Source organism: Mya arenaria, chromosome 13 (assembly GCF_026914265.1).
Source record: "Mya arenaria isolate MELC-2E11 chromosome 13, ASM2691426v1".
Classification (NCBI taxonomy): Eukaryota; Metazoa; Mollusca; class Bivalvia; order Myida; family Myidae; genus Mya; species Mya arenaria.
The window spans coordinates 33,778,249-33,803,192 of NC_069134.1; the positions used below are offsets into that span (position 1 = coordinate 33,778,249).

At 33.2% G+C, this 24,944-nt stretch overlaps 1 protein-coding gene across 1 annotated transcript in view; it reads left to right on the forward strand.

Annotated features, from left to right (window-relative positions):
* Window positions 1-4,085: 4,085 nt before the first annotated feature.
* The window catches only part of LOC128213826 (ceramide glucosyltransferase-like), a 45,422-nt gene continuing 24,563 nt past the window's right edge, over window positions 4,086-24,944 (forward strand). The window contains exons 1-3 of the mRNA XM_052919884.1: window positions 4,086-4,257; window positions 14,190-14,328; window positions 23,414-23,516. Of these exons, the coding sequence (XP_052775844.1) occupies window positions 4,160-4,257; window positions 14,190-14,328; window positions 23,414-23,516 (340 nt within the window). The 5' untranslated portion in view covers window positions 4,086-4,159. The remainder of the gene's footprint in view (window positions 4,258-14,189; window positions 14,329-23,413; window positions 23,517-24,944) is intronic.

A 24,944-nucleotide genomic window follows, 5' to 3' on the forward strand; every position in this document is an offset into this window, starting at 1 on the left:
GAAAGAAAAAAACATCCCTTGCAAAACGTATTCAGGGAGTGCCTTTTACCCTGAGGATGCGTTTACCTAACAATTATAACTTAAGTTAACCTTAATTTGAAATATAAAAGGCATTTTGAAATCCGTTAAAATCCTGCTGTTCATGGTTTTACGTCATAAAATCCTCCAGATCATAAGTGCATGCAGTGATTCATTTTCAAACATCCTTGAATGCATCAATTGGACTGGCATATTCATAAGCATTGGGTCCTGGGCCAAAAATTGCGAATCACACGCATAGTTTTGAGCTTACATTACTTAAAAAAAACACTGCAAATGTTTTTAAATAATGAGTACTCATGAAAGACAGTGGTTGTTTTCATTCCGGATGTGTAGCAAACCACGGACCTCTATAACATCCGTAGCAAAATGAATCATTTGAGAAATTGAAACCAGCTTGAACCAAAAATAATACATTCTGTAACACTACAGCAGCTTATTATGCATCGAAACGGTATGAAAACAGGGGTCCTCAGGTTTAATTGAACGTAACTCCGACAGTTCAATACTGTCAATACCTGCTGGAACAGACTCAAGCGGTATAATTAAGTTAGTTTCAAGAATCATTAAAACATACTCAGCGGTCCCTAAGGAACAGAAAAGTCATTGCCTGAAGGTAATGAAGGTGAATAAATGTATTGTGTAATGCAAATGATGACACTTCTATGGTTTGCACTTACAGGGAAGCTTGGAAGTTTATTGCTCCCTAGAAATGGGCTAAAATGCCAATTTTAGTTCCTAGAATTACAGAAAGTTCTAACAGTTAAGATAAAACTTCCAAAAACAGTATGGTATGGAATTAGAAAACGACTTTTAATCTAGAATAGCATTGTTTATTTCCACAACATTTTTGCATAACAGTTTTCAAAAGGACAAAACCGTGTGAGAATTATTCTTTTGCTTATTTAGAAAGTTATATTGTAGATCATATATATACGTAAATTAATAGTATAAAGCCACATTTCGACAATTTTTATTACAATGTGACAACGTTAAATAGCAAAACGTTAATAAAACGGAAGCGGTAAAGTTGCTTCAACGTTGTCACAACTCTTTGTGTTTACTTGGATTCTCTATTGTGTTATGTGCATACTTTCTTATGCTATGTGTACATGTACTTATTATTATGTTATGTGCAAACTTCATTGTGTTGTTATGTGTAGGTGCATTCTCCATTTCCCTATGTGCAGACTTCAATATGGTATGTAGGTGTATTCTCCACTTCGTAATGTGCACATTTTTCTTTTCTTTTTGAGGCCCCGAGGACCCCTTTTGTTTGCCTCGTAAAAGGGACGATGCGTTCGGGTCCATCCTCATGGGCTCCTTACGACATTCATAAACAGTACTTTTTATACAGTGTACATGTTGTTAAGATACAGCTGTACTGCTTAACATAGACGTCCTCAGCCGAGTGCCCATCTGTCACTGGGTGTTTCGCCCCTTATCTCGGTACACCCTCTAGATGGCGGGGCAGGTAGTGGTGATCAGTCACTACCTCGTCTATGTTGGCTTCCAATTCGGTTCACTGCGTCGTAGCCAGAGCCAACTGGACGCCCTCACTGCAGCTCTCCCAAGAGCGTGGACGGCGGTCTTTCTGACTCGTCCCTTGATGCCCACAGCTCCAAGCATTTTCCACACTGACTGTGATGGAAAGCCTCTGCATCCAACTTCCACTGGGAAGATCCATGTCTTCCAACCCCTCTCTCTACAAGTGTCTACCAAGTCTTGGTATTTTCAGTTATCAAATTACAAAATAACATTTAAATAGTAATATTTAGGTATGTGTTGTACTTCAATTTAATTTAGCAGTTAGACTTAATGACTTAACCCTTGGGAATCTTAATTATGTTTGCAATAATACACTTCATCGGCAATAAATTTAAACTAAGATAAACAAATGCAAGCTTAAACACTACATTTAATTAATGATATCATTCAAAAAATTACGAACTACTCGTACTTCTACTGATGTGCCGGCATACATCCGAGCTAGTTTTCGATAAAAAAAATGGCCGAAGAGTTCCGAATGATGCTAATTCTGCGGAAGAACTTCAATAATCTTGATATATCATGCGACTACTGCAAAAAATACAAGCAAAAGGTAAAAAAAGGGAAAGAAAATTGTTAATTTTCAGAAAAAGGCGGAAGAATAGCAGAAGCATTAGAAATTATATATGATGGTACCGCCATTGAAACTGTGAATACTAGTAATTATACTAACTAGGGTATAGTTTTTACAACAAGACGATCTTATGCAGGCCACAAAACACTAGCTGGTCAAGCGCAAAAGGCAAGATACACAATAAGGAAATGTTTAAATAAATGTTCTAGTATTAATCCTGATCATAAAATTAACTGTTTGATAAGCTTAATGTGTAAAGCCGATTTTGCTGTATATGGATCTGAAGTATGGGGCTCCATGATAAGAATCATATAGAACGAATACAAACACAATTTATCGGGTCAAACTTGGTCAAAATACCAGTGATTGGGACTCAACCCTAAAATGCGTGCCACATGGATCAATATAAGGGCCTTTAATATTCAACATCCTTCCCAATATGACATTTTCTACTATATCAATAAGGTAACCTTGTATAATTATGCAGATAACAATACTCTTTCCGTGTGTAAAAAAATGCTGGTGTTGGTAAGACCGCTCTTGAAGAAGAACATAACATTTTGATAAACTTTTTACTGCCGATCAAATGCAGGCTACCCCTGACAACATCCAAGCTATTTCAGTTGGCTCAACTTAAGTCTGTTAAAGAAATAAAACAATTCAATACACTTGATCACACTATTGTTTTTAAAGAGCAAGTTAAACTTTTAGGCGTTGGGGTTGATAGTTTATTAATTTTTAATGCCCAGATTTCTAAAATGTGAAAAAGCAGCTAAGCAATTTCATGAATACCCTTCAAAAAACTAAGCAAACTTTTGACAATCAACACCAAAACTTCTTATATCTAACTATTTTATCAGATCCATGCTCAACTACTGTCCTGTGGTTTGGCATTTTTGTAGCTTGACCAACACAGAAAAATAAAATAAAGACTCAAAACAGAGCTTTAAAAATGTTTTTTTTTTTAAAGATATACTTAGCTTACGAAAATCTTATTCATATGCTTTGAACAATTGCCAACATTACATATGAACAGGGTAAGATACATCCCTATTGAAACTTATAATTGTGTGTATGGTATCTCACTATAATATGTTCAAAACCTTTTACATTTTAAGACAAGTAAGTTTAATCTCAAATATGAAAAGTGTATAGATGTGCCATCAGTATGAATGTGGGAAGAACTCTTTCCGCGTTGAGGCCAGTCAGGTATGCAACAGCCTCCCAAAGGAAATAATTAAGGTGCTCTCAAAACTTAAAAGGATAACCCGCACCTGGACAGGTTCCTCTTGTAAATGCTAACTGGAACCAATAACCAGATGTGAATAAAAGTATTAAATTAAATAACAAGGGCTATTAAACTATTTTTAATTCCTTTATTTATGTCGAACGCATACAACTACTTGTGTGTTGTTTTTTTTCGGCAAGTATTTGTTAAGGTGTTACGATTTGGCATTTTCAATTAACATTCTTGCACAGTCGCAGCTGCTGATATTGTCAGGACGGTGACCGGGCAGAGATTTGGATGGTTACCTGTTGGTAGGGAATGACCCAATCATACCAGCAACCATCCATTATTGTTTATAGGTCCGTGATTGTACCTACTTTGTTGTCACATGATTTAAAACTATACCAGTTTGCTTTTATTTACAGCTCACCAGCTCTTTGTTATGTTTTGCTTTGTTATGTACGTTTTTTATTCATGTCGGAAATTGCACATTGAGCTAGTGTTTCTTGTTAGCATACTAGATACCCGACTTTAAATAATCAATTGTTCCAAGAAGTTGAATATGTTGTTTGAAATGTCCATGTTTAATGGTAGAATGTAACCTTGCAGTCACGCATGACTCACACATGACTAATTCATTTGAATATGAGAAGCTTGATGCATGTCCGGCTGTAATCAATAAGCGTCTGCATCACTCCGTCATTTAAGGATGAACCGGCTAGGAAGTCAGTTGTCAAAAATGAATTTGTGATATTTTCTCGCAATGGAAGATGGAATCAGTGGATTTTTTACTTTTTGGACTAGCAATTTTAATATTTTCTGGATGGTGCTTTAGTGTGTTCTTACATTTTCTCTCTATCATTTACGGGTAAGCATTATTTTGTTGTTACTTCTCAGCATCCTTGATAATACACGTCACATATTTTCGCGAAAGTCTGATTTTTGATGTTTAAAATATTTTTTTTAATATTGCAATGACTTTAATACTGTCCTTTTTTTAAGACATGCATGCCATTTTGGCGGATAATTCACGAACGAACTTGGAATAGGATTAATTCGTTATTAATCACAATATTATTTTGTTATTTAGCATTTATCAAAATTGGGCCTTTGATCTAAATGTAGTGTGTGTGGATAAGAACCAGCTGTCTGGCTTGCTCAGATGGTTAAAGCGCTGTGCAAGTGTTTTGGCGGTCATGCGTTTAAGCCCCACACTGGGCACACTTTTTTCTCCCGGGTTTACTTGACCAGTCTGGACTGGTGTCTGAAGTAAAAGGCAGGTGTGCATCAGCCTGAAAGCGTAACTGGGGAGGAGTGTGTGTGGGTAAGAACCAGCCACCCGGTTCGATTAGTTGGCTTGAGCGGCATGCTAGTGTTCAGTTTTTATTTAGATGACTGATGAATTATTTTGTTTTTGGTAGTAACAGTTGATAATAAAAATAGTTGCAGTCAAATGAAATAATTGATTACTGTTGGATTTGAAACATTTGTTAGGAACAGACAAAAACAACAAAACTAAATGAGTGGATTGAACAGCTGCAGGGGAGGAAGAGGCCGCTAAACTTAAACTTAAATAGTATTGTAAAAATCATGATTTGCTCAAGAAAAAGTTTGGGAAATGTCCAAAAAAATATGTTTTTTCTTTTTGGTGACAACCCTAAAAAATTGGGGTTTCAGGCACATCTATTTTTATGTAACTGTACTAAGAACAAAATGACTCTGTGTAGTATTTGACAAGTTAATGTGTCAGTGTTGGGTCATGATGGTATGCTACTTGTCAGCTGCATTCTCTCAAGTCAGTCACCAAGCTAAAAATGTCAGGATAGATAGTAACTTAGGTATACATGAAACAAAATTAAACATACTGAGGTTGTCATATACATGTTATGAAAGGTCATGACATCTGACCTTTAAAGATGACATGACCTTTAAAGATTACTGTAAGACTTATTTAAGTCCTTAAGTCAAAGTTCCACCAAAAGTATGTATAAATGTTGGCACTGCCACAATTTTTTGAAAAATGTTGGTCAAGGATGGATTAAAATTAATTTTAAAATATTTTAAATTGTTCAATATTTTTATTGTTAAACAGTATTGACATACAGTCAATTATAGGATTAGGCCAAAAAAAATAAAAATGGTATAGGTTACTTGATCCTTACTATGAAATAGGAGCTGACCCTAGAGTTTTTAGTCATTTGTTAAAAAAATAATATATATATATATATATAATTTTTTTTGTCAAGTGTGTGTTTTAATGATAAGTTTAAAACCTTAAAAGCTTTATACAGAAGATAACTTCAACACCATTCTCAAATAATGGCAATAACAATAATGTTGTAACATAAAGCCTAATAATAAAAAAAGCCTATCTACCCTACCTCTTCCTTAGAAAATAGTTAAGTTAAAAAAAAATGCTTAAAAATGTTTTTTTTTTTTTTTTAAATATGTCAGCTGATTTATAAAAATATGTTGCCAGATTTTGATGCTGCAAATACCATTTTTTCACAAGTAGTTTATGAAGTATAAATAGTGGTTTGTTTAAGTGTAATAAGGTATGCCTGTGTTATTAATAAGAAGGCATGTCATCAATTTTTGTAACATTAATTTCCTGTTTTCGTCAATTTACATTTGCTGAGTCTGCAAGTTTTTAATGTTGCGTGATGATTTGTATCTCTACGCTTTTTTAACAGTGCTTTAAAAAGTTTTTTTATTTATATGACTTGTCTTCATATTCAATTGTACCTGGTAATACAGTGAATTTTGTATATAGTTATGTTCACGTTGAATGCAGATCAGCTTTAATGGAGTTGCAAAGTTTTAAAAAGGACAGGGTGCTGCAGCAAAGTGACAGGCTGCTAAGGGGGAAAAGGGCACACTGAAATTGTCCAAAAATGTAAAAAAAAACATATTGTGTTTTTATTGAGAAGTACTAGGTTTTAAATGTAAAATACACATGTGTATGTATTCATTATCATAATATTAGTTTTAATCAAAACAAAAGAACAATTTTGACAGTCTTAAGTATTTCATTCTATGAAGCAGATGGATTCCTATGCATGATGCTGGTAGAAAGGTGCTTCCCAAACTGGACAGTGTGCAGCACCCTTCCATTATGTAACCAATCAATTAAACCCTTTTTTATATATATATTGTCTGAAATCCTGTTATGGGAATTAAATTTCTTAAGGTGCAGAAAACATGACTTAAATAAACAAAGACCGTTACAAAGGTGCAGACACCATATTTTATTTTTACCAAAACCAGGAAACAAGGTATTCTGGCATCTGTCAATAATAAACATAGATTTATGTGGTAAGAAAAATAACACATTTTCTATCTGGTAATGCTCTGTTTTGTTGAAGCGGTTGTAATGCTATTGAAAGTTGGAATATTTTAGGCTTGGATTTACAATATTCTGCTCAAAGGAATATCTGCCAGCTGCCTTTTGGTGTTTGTTTATGAAAGAATATAAAATAACTATTTTTAAACAAAATTTAAAAAAACTGTTGCCAACATAAAAGCCGTGAACAGTTATAGTCAAAACTCAGGTAAAGGAAACTGTGCATGCAGTATGTGTAATTTTTTTTTCCTGAAACTGGTCTAACATGGTCAAAATTGGTCTGGACCTGCAAATTATCAATTTTTTTAGAAGAAGCTGATGTGTATTTATACCTCTTTTATAAAAGAGCTCAACCATAATAATTTTCCCTTGTATTGTAATAAACAGTTCCAGTTTATTGGCATTATCAGGAAATACATGCCTTTAGCCAGAAACAAACTGAATATTACATGTATATGTACAAAGATGGCAACGCAATAGAAAACATAAACTGATAAATATTTGACACGTATAAGCTATGGCAGAACAACATTCATGCATATAAAATAATATCAACTAAACACAACAATATAGTATGCACAACCTCAAATCAATGACAGCAATACCGTAATTTCATAAATTCAATTACTTGGAAGTTTTAATACTCTGGTCAAAATTAACACAAGCCCTCTAGCCCTGCACTGGTAAAATGCTTTCTCGGCTTGCTCATTTTCTGCATTTTACATAGCAGTGCTTGAGGATTTCTTTATGCTTTAATAACACAATAATAAGAATTTGGGCTTGTTAACCCAAAAACTGAATTCCTAATAGTCGATCTCACTAAGACATGATTGATGTACATATGTGTTCAATTTTTAGTGCAACTTTAGATAGTAATGCACATTTATAAAATACCGAAAACACTTATTTTCAATAATCATAATGTTACAATTCAAACTATTTTTACATACATTTACATGTACATATATATATATATATAATATATACATGTATTTTCTTCTAAATACTTTTTTTTTCATTGATTTTTGTGAAAGATGGACACCAGGGAAGAAACAGCTTGAATAACAAGCATTAGATGGTATCCATGTATGTGGTACTAATAATAAGCATAGGTTTAAGGTGTTATAATAACAAGTAACCATGGTGATAATATTGTCATAGATGTACTGATATAATTATCTATCTAGTGAGAAAACTATTTCTGCTATCATCAGATGTAAATGGTGTTTTATACAATTTACAATCTATTGATCTTCACCTTTCTCGTTCTGGTGATAAAAGACCTGGAAATGGGTGTTAAAAACATCAATATGTCGAGGGGTTAAGGACACTACAATGCTTTTAATTAACATGATGCCTAAAAAGTTTTGTGGTTTAATGTGTCATTCAAATAGCAAAAGCTTTTAAACAAACCAAAGGAATGATTTCTTATCTAAAGCATTAAATTCTAAGACGGCAGAATGGTGCCCATGCGACCACACTGGTCTCTATTATGGCAGACTGGTGTTATAAAAAAGGGCATTGTGGAGCACCCCATTCGGAGCTCCTCGGCCATTTTTTCAAAAACAACCTCAGATGTATGGACGGTTTACATGTACTTAAAAAGTGGTACGTTTAAGTCTGCTGCAAATAGATCGCGTAGTATCTTATTTAGTAGTTAAAATTTATGACTTAACTCTTGGGAATTGTAATTATGTTTGCAATAATACACTTCACTGGCAATCAATTTAAACTGAGAGAAATAAATACAACTCTTAAACACTACATTTAATTAATGCTTTTATTAAAAAAAATATGGACTACTTCAACAGATGTACCGGCATACATCCGAGGTTGTTTTTGAAAAAATGGCCGAGGAGTTCAGAATGGGAGCACCCAGCTATACCTCTTCAGCTAAAACCCACACATACATACTTTGGAGCATTTTTGGTAATTACTCTCATTAGTGTTTATATTCAGCTGGATATAATTGATATATCAGTCTGAACTGTCCATGAACTGGGGGTCCCTCAAGGTTTTGTCCAAATGTGATCATGAAAAACAACCAGCCATCTACTGCTGTCAATTAACTCAGCTGGTTAATTTGGATGCAGAGCTTGGCCCTAGGCAGTCTTCCATTAAGAATTTGAAATTCTTTTAGAAGTTGTTTACATTTTATAGTGTGTATATTTAGCATGTGCAAGTCATGTGATTGGTACAGTACAGGATACGTATACCAACGCTATTTTTAAATTCACTGTTACTTAAATAGTAGTTAAACCAAGTACCGGGGTAAACTTCTAATTGGCTAAATACGCAAAAAAAATGCAAAAAAACATTGGTTGTAAGCGATGTGATAAATCACAGTAAGTAAGATTCAATCAGTCACTACGTCACAATGCTATCAATTTTTTGATAATTTTCTTTTCTTCTTGCAATTTTATCATCTGGTGTCAAGTCCCTTTATGTCTTTCTCTGAAACCAGGCTATACAACATTTTAATAAATAACATTATTGAATAGAGGAAGTAGGTGATAGGTTTTCAATGATTCAGTTACTGTTAAAAACCTAAAATTTAAATTATGCCACAGCATTTTTTGTTCATCATGTCGGTAATCAATTTTCATATATAAATTATTCATTTTTTCATATCATGGAAGAGAAAATTATAACCCGAATTGAAAAGTACAACATTGAAGTTATTAATCTATTGCCTGAAGTTGTTCTCGCTCTTGAATACCGATAGGTTATAGGTTATCAAGGAATTGTTAGCTTGTTTGCTTTTGATGAAAAAAATATTATGTGTTGTCATTATATGATATAAGCCTTCCATGGTGTCGTTGACGTCAGTGTCATGTAAAACTTGGCCATGGCTCAAGACATTTGTATGAAACTTAGTGCTGATGGTACCTGTGGTGAAACTCATATACATAGCAATAACCACGGCCCGTTTCAATAAAGCTCGTAAGGCCTAAAAAAAAATACATTTGGTTTGGGTTACCCGACCCTACCTACGGAATAGGCACCGACCCTAACGTTTTTATAGTCAGTTTGAAAAAAAATATGAAAAACTTAAAAAAAAAAAAAAAAAAAAAAAAATAATCTTTTTTTGCTTTTCAATATGTAGTTTAATACCTTAATTGCTTATATAGAAGATAACTTTAACACCATTCTCCAATGATGAAAATGACATTCTTATGTAAAGCCTAATAAAAAAAATATATATAAATAAAATAAAAAGCCTACCTACCCTACCTATTTATGAAAAGGATGTAACCGTAACCAAACAATTTTTTTTTTTAGGCCTAAGGCTTAAAATTGTAACTTGGTATAAGCTGCGTTGCATTGAAAACATTGTAAGTAGTCATTTACTGTATAGGTTTTGCCCAAAACTTGATGGTTGAACAGAGCACTCTTAAGCAGCATTAGGTTAACAACTAAGATATGTCTTATTGAAACACGTTCCATAACTCTAACATAGATGAGTTGAATAACAGGGAAAAATGGACTTCCAAGTATTTTAAAATAATTTGTTGTCGCCAAAAATTTGCCAAATTTGAAAAATTGCCGCCACTGTTGCGATTTTGTCACAAATGTCAACAATGTCGAATGCCAGCGGGAAGCCTGACTTGTGTATGGTTTGCATCCCTTTTGGAGCAGACAGCTGAAAGCTGATTTATATGGATCACTAGTTGTCAAAATTTCAATTTAAACTGTTTTCGCGCACTTTACAACAGTACATGTATGTAATTTCATGTAATGTTGTGTATCCCTTAAAGAACCGGTATTGTTCTCAATCTGTCACTAATTAGACATGTCAAGTGTTAAATATGTGTGAAATCACCTGAATATGCTGAAGCAAGAATGCCCAATATCTATCAGGTAGACATTGATTCATATCTTTTGGCCTCAGGTTATTTATTAATATTATAATATTAAACCGCTGACCTGATGCTTATGATAGAGTGAACCCTTGACTTGTTGCTGGTCATGGTATGGGATACATTTTTAAGATAACAGCCCAGGCCTAAATTTCCCAAACATTCTTAAGCTTAACAGGCTTAAGTGGCAAAAATAGTGAGATTAGCTTAATCATGTTATAAGTGACATAAGAATTTTCGAGAAATTGGAACCAGAATTCTTGTAAAATTACTGCATGACTTTTGTACTTTGTCTGAAAATGCCTATTGGGAACAAGCTCCGGGCACATTTTATAAGTTTTGGGCATTATCGGAGGGCTTGGGCTAATTTTGATCACTTAACTATAGGTATGCAGGATTGTGTTATTTGATCAATGAAAAATCTTGAAATAACCCAGCGTAGTCAGATACTGGCACAGCTTGATTGGCAGCCCTGTGGTAGCAACAAATTTGTGCTGCAGTATTAGTTACCCAGTAGGAATATATAATGATGGTGCTTTTTCATCTCAGAATTTGAGCATGATCAACCAATATATATATATAGTATTTGCTCACCAGGTTGTATTATCAGTTATGTAACCAAATTATGCATGCGGATGAAGCGTGAAATTCAGCAGAAAAAACAGAATTGAATGCGCCTGTTCATTAAATTTTCATGGTTCAGAAGTCCATATAATTTGCAATATGTTATCTTGACTGAAAAAAAATCACGAAAAAAATATTTAGCCAATGAAATTCTCCATACTGTACATGTATATAAAAATTGTTACAGATAAGAAAGATTATTTTCTGGTATTTAAACTTCATTTGCTCTAATCTATCCATGGATGAGGATGGCCAACTGGTTAGTATAGCTGACTTGTCTCAGGTCCGATCCCCATTTTGAGCTCTACCATAGATTTGTGCAGGGGCCTTTTACCCCTGTGTCTATAAGGGCTACCGGACCCTACCTAGCAAACTATTTGACCCTGTTCTGTTATAATTATTATTGGTATGGGATTAAAGCACCATTACTTTGTTTCATGTCTTGATTATATTTTTGGTGACAAATCTTTGTCAAGAATAGAGTTTAAAAACAGTGCTTATAATCATCAATTTCATAATGAATGAATTTAGAACTAACTTTCGTGTAAATGATTCTCACCTTGTTCGAAAAAAACTGTATAAATAAAAATTCGCGATAAATGTTTACCTGGTTTAAAATTGGGAAAGAATAAATATATAGTTTTTATAAAGAACTTCCTTGTTTGTCCAGAACTATAGGAGTAGGATTTACTCAATAAATTACAAATGGGGATCTCCTCTTTTGAAATCTTGCATTTTTTCCTCTATTCTAAAGTTTTGATATCTTCAATAGGATTTCAGTCATGCTAATATTGCCAAAGTTTAAAAGACCCTTTTCACCCAAGCTTAAAACCAGAAACCAACTGTTTTTTTGTAATATTTTATTTTGACAACCATTACTGAGGCGGGCTTGGTATATTGACACAAGATGGATGAATCAGATGACATAATGACAAGCTTATTGCTTACAAATGACCACTATTACTAATTTACTTGTGAATGTTGACATAAAAATGTCCATTTACAAATTCCATAGGTACTGAATTCATAACTTTTGAACATTCTTTATATTGTTCAGGTGTCATAAAATATTCTGGTTGTTTATTTATGTATGGTTAGAGTTTATTGAACCCACAAAAACAATAGTTTTATGTTTTATAAATAGTACATCAATTAATGGGTTTGTAATGGTATTATGCTATCTTTCAAGAAAAAAAAGAAATTTTCACTTAAGAGTTTTATTTCATGTATATATTAAAATATATCATGTGTGAATTTTCTTTTCATTTTCTATGAAGGAAACAATTTTTTTCATTTGTTAAAAAGCAAACTATTATTGATGTAAATCTATTATATAATACATATATGTAATACCATTTGTGTATTATTATATTAGGTCATCATATTTATCTTGTCTGCTTTTGGTGGCACTCAGTGAAGACCTTGTGGTTGTTATCAGTGTTGATGTGCAAAAACTTAAACCATGTCCATATTAAACTCAATTTTTTTTTTAACTTGGTAATGATTTTGCCAGAGACAAAATTATGCATAGCAAGACCCATAACTCTGGATTTGATAATTGTCGAGTTATGCCGAAGGCAAAGTAATGTAAACAAAAGAAAGACCCATAACTCTGGCTTTGATAATTTTCGAGTTCTGCCAGAGACAAAGTTATGTAAACAAAAGAAAGACCCATAACTCTGGCTTTGATAATTTTCGAGTTATGCCAGAGACAAAGTTATGCATAGCAAGATCCATAACTCTAGCTTTGATAATTCTCGAGTTATGCCAGAGACAAAGTTATGCATAGCAAGACCCATAACTCTAGCTTTGATAATTCTCGAGTTATGCCAGAGACAAAATTATGTATAGCAAGACCCATAACTCTAGCTTTGATAATTCTCGAGTTATGCCAGAGACAAAATTATGTATAGCAAGACCCATAACTCTAGCTTTGATAATTCTCGAGTTATGCCAGAGACAAAATTATGTATAGCAAGAATCATAACTCTAGCTTTGATAATTCTCGAGTTAAGCCAGAGACAAAGTTATGCATAGCAAGACCCATAACTCTAGCTTTGTTATTTCTCGAGTTATGCCAGAGACAAATTTATGTATAGCAAGACCCATAACTCTAGCTTTGATGATTTTCGAGTTATGCCAGAGACAAATTTATGTATAGCAAGACCCATAACTCTAGCTTTGATAATTCTCGAGTTATGCCAGAGACAAATTTATGTATAGCAAGACCCATAACTCTAGCTTTGATAATTGTTCAGTTATTTCCCTTGTTTGACTGGAAAGGCAACTTCAGAAATGCATTTGCATTCTTTGATCAGCGCTCTTGTTTCCCAGGAAGTCTGGTCCATTTTAAGCTCTCCCAATATATTGAAGAGATTAACACCATCAAACTTGGGTTTTCATCCAGCCCATGGGATTCCTGCAACATCTGTCGGCCTTTCTATAGTTACATTATTTGTCATCATCCAATTGTAGTTGGTAGAATATGATACTAGAAAAATACCATTTTAATTGCATGATTCTATTATTGATGAGTTTTTTGGCTGATGTACATTTATGTTGACAAGAGATCAGCTGAAATTTGCTGAGAGTATAGGAACCTGCAATAAAAAATCCTGATCTTGACTATGGATTGGTGCTAATGGTAAATTCTGATCATCATCGTTAACAAATTATCCATCAGTTGTTTGGTTACTGAGTGGTAAGCAGACTCTTTTTTCACCAAGTCATCCTGAGTTCCATTCCAAGCGGGGATGCATGTGAGTTTGGTTGGTGGTCACCATGGCAAGCTCGACAAGTGGGTTTTCTCCTGGTTCTCAAGTTTTCCCCCTCACAACAAGACCACATTCTCACGCAACATCGTGCCAACAAGAGTGACTTAGCATATCTTAATCTCAATCGTGGTAAAATAAATACAGATGAAACTGACAAAAAATCTACATTAATATTATTATATTTTTTGTTACATTTTAGGAAATGGTTGTTGCATCGCAGTCATCCGGATGTTGTTTTCGAAGACCTTCCCGGCATCTCCATCCTGAAACCTCTCGTGGGTATCGACCCTAACCTTTTTGAAAACCTCGAAAGTTTCTTCAAAATGAAATATCCCAATGTAAGTACATGCAGCAAAAGAATCAAGGTTTGTGACCTGCCTTTGTGGTAGTGTACCATGGACAATGTATACTGTACAGTATATGTCCAATTAGATGTTTGGGTCTTGTTGAATTCCAGTGCATTTTTCCCATTCAGCAATTTTCTGCTAAATTCGATGATCATGCAGTCATGTATAAGGTCATTAATATATAATATCGACTTTGCATGCAAATGGCATTATTTTAAGTTAAGAGCTAAGCATTGTTCAAGTCATAGAATTGAAAAATAGACCCACGAAAAGACCTGAGCTCTTCTAATAGGACATATACGGTAGTTAAGTAAATACCAAATATTCCGTTCATGATTGAACTGTAATGCATTCCTTTCTATTGATTGCATCCCAGGTTCAATTCTTGTACTGGGTGAATTTGAGTTTTCCCTATTATAAATGAAAAAAGGAATAAATATTTCGATCATCAATTTCAAAACTTTAAACAAAAATCGTCAAAATTGAAAATTTACTTAAGACAGATCAGTTGCTAACCAATATTCTTGAATAACAGCTAGAAAATGACATCGGTCAATAAGAAATACCCCAAATACATTCAAAATATATAGTTGGTAGTCTAATTTATTAAAAAAGTAATAATTTGTTAGTAGTCTTGATTTAATTCATTTGACTGCGGGAGCAAATGCTGTATAAATTAGCATAATTAGAAATAGAATTGTAATTACTTATTGAAAGCACTGAAGTCAGCTCTTTTCTGAGTTCTGGTGGAGGAAAATGAAATCAAATGAAAACATTAAAAAAAATAAGGAAAGAACGATGATATTTCCTGATTTTGAGATCTGAAAATGTACATGGCTGTATGAATCATTTTACTTTATGACATTTAGATGGAGGCATTTTGCTATATAGTGAAATAAAATGTAAATACCATGCAGTTTTTAGGTATAGATTATAAATGTGTTGAAATATATTTTCACAAATTTTACTTTATATGGTGTTTGGATGATTGATTTAGATGAAAAATTGATATAAAAAGTTCCTCATCCATAACTATAATTTTTTTGTGAAAAATGACCCCTGCGAGATATTCCAGAAAAAGTCAAGAACCGTTCTAGAACTAGTTCTTGAACTAGTTCATGAACAACAAATGGCATGAAGAACTAACTAACTTCTAGTTCTGGAACTATTCTAGAACTAGTTCTTGAACATTTGACAAATGTTCAAGAACTCTAGTTCTAGAACAACAAATGGTTAGTTCCAGAACAGTTCTAGAAATAGTAGTTCTTGTCATTAATGAATTGATAATAACCCTTTTAATAGAGCTGTCTTTCAATGGCCTAACAATTTTCATATCTGACAGGGTCTAATTTCTAAATCACATCCAAACTAATATTTAAACCTTTAAGATTTGTTATAAATAAAAAGGATGAATTAAATTAACATAACAGACAAGGAAAAATTAAAAGCCCACCTACATTTAATATAAAATTATGAAGCCAAACTATCAGAAAGTGTTGATGAATGTAAATATTCATCGTGACTGATTTCAATCTCTGATAATCGATAATAATATTTGGTCTGATTCCCAACGAGACTTTTTATTAAGCTGACTCTCCTTTTTTTGAATTCTCATGAATAAACAATCCTATTTTCAAGCATTGTTTTAAGGAAGTTTTTTTTTTTTTACTTTAATCGTATAATTATATAATCTGTTTTATTGTGGTCAATGTTTCAGTGTATTATACTTAGGCCTAAAAAAAATATGTTTGGTTCAGGTTACCTGACCCTACCTTAACGAAATAGCCTACTATTTTTATAGTCAGTTGTTAAAATAAAATTAAATTTAAAATATTTTTTTGTTTTGTTTCTTTTTAAGGTATGTTCTTTAATATATATATATATATATATATATATATGTAGTTTAAAACCATTTAAGCTTTATATATTATGTAGAAGATTACTTTAAACACCATTCTCAAGTGATGACATTAAAGTTCATATATATATATATTAAGCCTTATATAAAAAAAAAAAAAAAAAAAAAAAAAACAAGCCTACTAACTCTGCCTGTTTTTGAAAAGGATGTAACCCTAAGTAAAACCATTTTTTTTCCTTAACTAAAGCTGGCATGAGGAAGCTCTCAAAAGGCTTTAACAAATGTGGTTTCAGCCACTTCTCCATTTTCAATGTCAAGTACATGTCATTAAGACTCGTTCAATTATTGTAGTACTATATAGTACTCAAAGTTTATAAATCAGTTATTCATTCATGAACATAGTATAAGTTTACGCATGAAAACTAAAGCAATTAATGTCATATGGTTGTGACAATTAGTAATTATTCTTACTATACTACGCTGACAACAAAAATGTAACAGTGACATTGTTTCGCTAGTGTAGTAATGTTTTAAAAATGTAGGAAGGACCCACACATAGGAGAATGACACTAAACTGAAACAGACAATAAGACATTCAGTCAATAGTGTACTATAACTTGACTATCTTCCACATAAAAACTGTGCCTGGCTTCATTGTTTTGTAGATGCTTAGAGCAATAATTATGAACATATGGCCATATTTTTCTGCGGCATCAGTTTTGCAGATATTGCAAATTTGATGATATGTCAAATAATAGCGCAATTACCAGTGCAGTAGAACCGCTGAAATTGCCAGCAATTTGTGATAATGCTCGATTCTTCAATATTATTTCAGCAGCGAACGCATCTGCTTGCACTAATCATGCTAATTTCTGCAGGAAATGGAATTTCACAGTTTCTCTTTCATAAAATTCTTGTCTGGCTGATGTTCTCAGTTTCCGATGAGTTTCATATGTTCTAACACTTTGTGCATTCCTGTATATCTTGAGATGAATTTTGAACATATCAGACTCCCCTCTGAGCATTTGTTTCCTTTCATGAGAATAATTATGAAATATACCTTACAGCATACTCGGAGGTCTTTAATTGATTGTTCACTGTTCAATGAATGATAATTATTATTTATAATGAATAATTTATAATGATTTATATTTTATGTCTAAGATGATGAAATAACATCATCCAGTTCAGCATTTTTAACACACCGTGTTCTTAAATTTTTCGTCTGTTTCTTGTTTAATTTTTTTTATTTTTGGCTATTTTTCAAAGGAAAAAATCGAGAGAAACTTTTTTTTAAAAAATCTTGGTATTTTCAACCTAGGTTCTGTAATCAGTGTCATTCTGCAAAAACTTTAACTTAGGAACTGTTCAAGATATTCAAATAATGAAACTTGGTTCATATATTGCTAGCGACAATATGCACTTGTATAACGACTCCAGGCTCATAACTTTTGCTTTATTAAATGTCAAATCATGCCCCTTTTTCAACTCAACAACAATCAAGAAATGGTGCTTGCTTTGCAGCCCTCTTGTTAAAGGGACTAGTCACCAGATGTTATTATTTTAAGTAAGAAAAGATAATTTTCAAAATTTTAAATCAGATTGATATTGTTGTTTACAACGCATTGAATCTTACTTACTAATGTATCACATAACTTACGACACGTATCTTTCAGAGAAATTTTACAATTCGAAATATACTGGGCTTATCTACCACGTTAATTCCAGTGAATTTGAAATAGCGTCTGTATATTAGTGATGTTCCGATGATCGATTATAATCGAAAATCGATTGGTTGGGAGTGAAATCGGCGACAATCGATAGTATAATCAATTATCGAAAAAAATAAAAAATATTAGTAAGTGTTAAGATGTTATCTTTAACAAAATGGCTGATGAAAGCCACTATGAGCAAGAAAATGAACTATTTTTTATACAACAACACTTAATAACTTTAATCATAGACATAAAGTATATGCATATAATGATTAAGAGTTTAATACTGTACATGAATAAAACTACAACTTAGGTTCTATCTAGTATTTGAAAAACCGATTGTACTATCGATAATCGGTTACTTGAGTGGAAACGATCATCGATAGTAAAATTGCAACCGATTCCCAACACTACTGTATATCTATACTAATCACATGGCTTTCAGATGCTAAATATATATACAATCTTTAAACTATAGGAAACTATTTCGGCTATTCTAAAACAGGTCAATTCAACTAAGACAGCAACAAAATGTTTTAATAATGTAAGATGATTTATTATTGACCTCATACTAGCTCATATTGATAATTCTAGCCTTGTTTTGAGGAAATACTGTATTTTGAAATTTTTGCATTATCTGGTGTCTATAGTCCTTTTAATTAACTCTGGAAACAAATAGTTTTTACTTTCCATTTGTACTTTAAAAAATCCATTGTTAAAACAGCCATTGAGTCAATGGTATTTAACAGGATGTCAGGTTGGTGTGAATTTAATGTTATAGCAGGCTTTTTTCTGTAAACTTCCCCAAACTGTCTTGTTTAACAATCCATGTTTCTTGTTTTCTTTCTGCTTAAAGCTAGTTTCCCATGTAACCATACACAGGGAAGTAGGGTATTTTCATAAACTTGGTGTCCTTGTCACCCTAAGTTATCATTAAAGACATTTGAAGGAACATTTTATCTCAAATTATTACACTTAAGAACTAGGGATTAAAAAAATATCAACAAACCCAGCTCAGAATTTTTATTCAACTGGTGGATGGCTTGCAGGCTTTAATGCTTTAATTTCGACCACTGTCAGCATCACAGTCGTTGTTTGCCTTAACCTTGAAACCACTTAGAATATTGGCATGAAATTTGGTGCATACATTAGCAATTTGTGTAGCAAAACCAAACAATCTGGCTAAAAAACTTCTTGAAGTATTATTTGATCAACCCCTTGATTAATGTGCATTAATGCACTGGCTGGTGTGTGTTTTAAATACTGCTGTATTTTGTTATCAGTAGAGTTGATAGAATTCAAGATTAATTAATCCTGATATCGACATTGAGAGCTTTCAATTTCAGACTTATATACATTTTGTTAAGTTGTTTTTTCTGCTGGATATTTGCAGTACACTAGTAAGCAGTATCTGGAAATGGATAAACATTCCTGAAAACAACTTCAAAGGAGTCTTTGTCCCTGAGCATGGCTTTTGGCCTGGATCCCTTACCCTCATATTGTCTGGATCTGTTATCATCCTTGTATCTGATGCATAATGAATAGATTGAGAGACACATGTTTTTCAGACATTGAATGCTAAATATTTACCGGTATTTACCATTTGGTATGTGCTTGATTAATTACATTCCAAAAATGTGTATGCAATTGTTTTTGTGACATTTTGAAAAGGTTTTAGGGTGCTTGTCGCTGCTGCTGCTGCTGATGATGATGATTATAATGATGATAACGTTGAGGGGGATTGCACTTAAACTTGTGTTTGAAGGTGGTTTGTTGCTAATAAATCTTGGACCTGGATATGCTAAATCTGTTTCTTTCTTTCTGTTTTTGATACTACTCGCCATCTCTGCTGCTGATGATGATTAAACTGAGAATTGCACTCGCTGGCCTTTTAAGTTTTAACTTGTTCTTGTTGATATTTCTGTTTTACTTTGCCTTAATTTTAAGTGACACTTATTCAAAATCAATACATACACATGCATAACAAACATAAATTTTGAGTGATAACATTTTGAATACTTACTAAATAATACATTTATGGAAAATATTGATTACTGATATAACAAGATTGTAACCGTGAATTGAATAGCTGAAAGCCCATCAATATTAAATGACTGGTGAGTGCTAAAAGATTTACAGTGATCAACCACATTTTCTCATAAGGCAGAATTACCATGTTTTGATGCACCTTTCTTTCAAATTAAACACGGTATCCTTCGTTAGAACCATTGTTTTTGATAATTATTCATCCTTTTGGGAAAATTAAAACAATTGTATTAATTGTCAGGTACATCTTCATTGGGATTTTGAAGAGTGCATCTTTAACTGGAAGCATCAAAACCACAGTCGTAGGAATTATCCAGTACCACAATATATGTAACACAGTATTTCAGAAAAATGAAAACTTTTTAGAATGTACCCTTGAATGTGTTTGGTTTCTGAGAATTACCGCAACCGTATAAATTTCTAAGAAGGTAGAAATATAATCAAGCTATTAATCATTGTCACCATTGTCTGTTGGGGAAAGATTTTCTTACAAAATCGATGACCAGTTCACAATTTTCTTATCAAAAACATATTTTATATATATCTTATATAATTATTATTTGGTCTTGTGTTGTGGGGGAAACCAGACTACTAGAAGGAAACCCACTTGTTCGGCTTGGTGACCACAAGCCAAACTCACATGCACCCAGGCCAGGAATCGAACCCGGGTCGCGTAGGTGAAAAGTGAGGGCGCTAACCACTGTGCAAACCAGACAACCTCTTCTGGGATTCATTGATACAGTTATTCTCTTTTTTACACTGCTGATGAAGTTTCTAAATCACAATTTTGCTTACCTATATTTTAATACATTCCCCCCAGTTTATCAGTCAGCTTCCCGGGGCACCATTTTGATTTGATATTGTCTAAAAGATAGCTTATATTAACTTAGGAACCACTTCCTAAATTGCAGAAGATTTGTTGATGATATTTTCAACGTTGTACTTTAAAATGTAAAACAGATGGTGTGTTTTTAAAAATTGTATGTGAAATGAGTAAAATGGTAACAGCTCTGTATATTGTTTTTTGAAAATATTGATTTAACATACTAACTTTTCCCTAAATAGCTGAAGGCTACAATGGTACCATTACAATTTTGTAATGTTTCTCAGTTTTCTACGCAGTAATTTCCCTTGGGGAGCAGTGACAAAAAAATGTTTTGAAAAACCAACATTTATAATGATTAATTTTCTGTTTTGCTATGTCATTCAAAAGAATAAATATAAGTTTGTTTCATCATAATGTTAAGTTATAGTATTTTTTTCCCTCGCATTTACTTATTGCAGATTATGTCTTTCGATTACTTATCTACTTAATATTTTATCATTGAAGTACACAAAAACTTTTCATTGGTTTTCAAGATGCATGATTTTTCTTCTATTTTTATTGCACCGACTTGATGCTATTATGCATCAGTGTTTTACTTCTTGCTATAATACAAGCCAAGACATCAGAACCAAAATCAAATAGCATTCCAGCTTAAGAGCCAGAGATATTATTGAAGACAAAATTATTATTTGTTTACCATTCTCTCCTTAGGTCAGGTTAATCTTTGTTTAATATTGTGGGGAAATTTCTTACATTGATGATAATCTGTCCAGATGGTTTGCTTTGGAAACGATGCTCCAGAATTGACTCAAGATAATTAACCCCAGGTTTGAGTTATCCTATTCATGAACGAACAGCTTGGGCCAGAATCGGATAGGGTAGAAATGAATAGAATTCTGCCATACCTATGTATAAAAGATTTATGCTTTTTTTGCTTGTCTGTTTTTCAAAGAAAAAAGTTCAGGTATTGAGATATTATTGGTGTTGTCAGCAACATTGTTCAAAAACTATGAACAATGTCCATAACAAAAAAGCCCTGATGAAACTTAGTATACATGTTGCCAATAACAATAAGAACAATTGTATTCAATGACTTAATGTTTTCATTCAGATCTGGCTTCTGGACAAAATGGAAGGTTCAAAATTAATTGCAATTGGCAAAAATAAGAGACTTTTAAGCAGAATAAGCTGTAGCTGGTAAAAAATTAAGTACAAAAATTAACAAACGGCAATACCTTAAAAAATACTGCACCCAGAGTTCTATTTTCTATGCACTGCACTTAAATTCTCTTCAATGGAATCTATCTGTCGATTACTTCAGTATTTGAGACAGTTCAACTGAAACTTATTTAGAACCTTGTCGACAGTATTATAAAAGGCCCATAATTGTTATAATATTCTCTTGCTTTGATGATTTTTGGGTAATACCACTTGAAAAACAACAATAAAAGACAAGGGTGGCGTTCATTCTGCAGCCATTTTGTTTTATGATCAATAAAGTGTTTAAATTTTGGGGGAAGACTTTCTAGGTTTTTGTTTGTGCAAATAATAGTCAAAATAAAAATAAAAATTCAATTCATGTTGATCTCGGTATATTTGTGTTTGGATATATGCGCAAATTTATTTAAGCGTTAAGTTTTGGCATGCAAATGTTATGAGAAAATTGAGTGAAGTCTTGATATAGATTGATTAATTATCAGACTGTATTAAAGTAAATGATATATTTATTCAAAGTAAAAGGAGGTTTAAATGTATAGGTCGACAATATGATAATACATAAATGATGGTAAAGAGTTAAAATTTACAGCAAACAAAGAGAAAAAATGATGATGTAAATATGTCCTTGTCAAGCAAACTTTCAAAAAACATTACTACTCACCCTTCTTCTAAATGGAAGAATGTTCAAACAAAGATTTTGCCCTGAGGTAAGGCATATATATAATCAGCATTCTGTTGATAAACCAGGCTTGGCCATCTGGTCAGTGTGTTAGTGTAATGTTCATTGAACGGTTTACATATGGCATAACATTCTTTAGAACATGGAATTATTAACCATTTGTTGTTTCCTTAACAGTAACTGTTGCTCTCTGCTGAGTTCTGTTTAAAACACTTTCACTTGCAACACTACCAACAATGGCACCACTTCCACCACCACAACCAATAACCAATAAATTGAGCCACCACTACCAACTTAAACAACAATAACAGAACCACCATCACCGTCAACACTTACACAACAACCACCAACAAAATCACCACCACCAACAACAGCACCACCATCTATAACATCAATTATACCACTACCACCAACAATAAAATCAGTTGCACTACTACCACCACCACCAAGAACAACAACTGCACCACAACCACAATCAATAAACGCACCGCCAACAATACCTACAACAGCACCAACAACAACTGCACCTCTACCACCAACACCAATAACAACAAAAGTACACCACCACCAACAACAACACCATAACTAAACACAAGTAACAGCACCACCACCACCACCACCACCACCACCACCAACACAAACAAAAGCATTATTATATCTATTGCTCAGTTTGCTATTGCTTTTAAATTCAAAACTTACGTATTAATAATTAATTGTTATTGCTTTACTTTCAGTTTGAACTACTCTTCTGCATACAAGATGAAATGGACGCTTCACGAATGATTGTTCAGAGCCTGATTGACAAATACCCTAAAGTGGATGCAAAAATGTTCTTAGGTAAGGTCAAAATAAGACGTGAAATTGTTCCTACTAAGGTCAAAATTAGACATGAAAATGTTCCTAGGTAAGGCCAAAATTAGACATGGAAATGATCCTAGGTAAGGCCAAAATTAGACATGAAAATGTTCCTAGGTAAGGCCAAAATTAGACATGAAAATGTTCCTAGGTAAGGCCAAAATTAGACATGGAAATGATCCTAGGTAAGGCCAAAATTAGACACGAAAATGTTCCTAGGTAAGGCCAAAATTAGACATGAAAATGTTTCAAGGTAAGGCCAGAAATTAGGCATGGAAATGATCCTAGGTAAGGCCAAAATTAGACATGGAAATGATCCTAGGTAAGGCCAAAATTCGACATGAAAATGTTTCAAGGTAAGGCCAAAATTAGACATGAAAATGTTTCAAGGTAAGGCCAGAAATTAGGCATGGAAATGATCCTAGGTAAGGCCAAAATTAGACATGAAAATGTTTCAAGGTAAGGCCAGAAATTAGGCATGGAAATGATCCTAGGTAAGGCCAAAATTAGACATGGAAATGTTCCTAGGTAAGGCCAAAATTCGACATGGAAATGATCTTAGGTAAGGCCAAAATTAGACATGGAAATGTTCCAAGGTAAGGCCAAAATTAGGCATGGAAATGATCCTAGGTAAGGCCAAAATTAGACATGGAAATGTTCCAAGGTAAGGCCAAAATTAGACATGGAAATGATCCTAGGTAAGGCCAAAATTCGACATGGAAATGATCTTAGGTAAGGCCAAAATTAGACATGGAAATGTTCCAAGGTAAGGCCAAAATTAGGCATGGAAATGATCCTAGGTAAGGCCAAAATTAGACATGGAAATGATCCTAGGTAAGGCCAAAATTCGACATGGAAATGATCTTAGGTAAGGCCAAAATTAGACATGGAAATGTTCCAAGGTAAGGCCAAAATTAGGCATGGAAATGATCCTAGGTAACGCCAAAATTAGACCTGAAAATGTTCCAAGGTAAGGCCAAAATTCGACATGGAAATGATCTTAGGTAAGGCCAAAATTAGACATGGAAATGTTCCAAGGTAAGGCCAAAATTAGGCATGGAAATGATCCTAGGTAAGGCCAAAATTAGACATGGAAATGATCCTAGGTAAGGCCAAAATTCGACATGAAAATGTCCTAGGTAAGGCCAAAATTAGACATGGAAATGATCCTAGGTAAGGCCGAAATTAGACATGAAAATGTTCCAAGGTAAGGCCAAAATTAGACATGAAAATGTTCCAAGGTAAGGCCAAAATTAGACATGGAAATGATCTTAGGTAAGGCCAAAATTAGACATGAAAATGTTCCAAGGTAAGGCCAAAATTAGACATGGAAATGATCCTAGGTAAGGCCAAAATTAGACATGAAAATGTTTCAAGGTAAGGCCAAAATTAGACATGAAAATGTCAAAG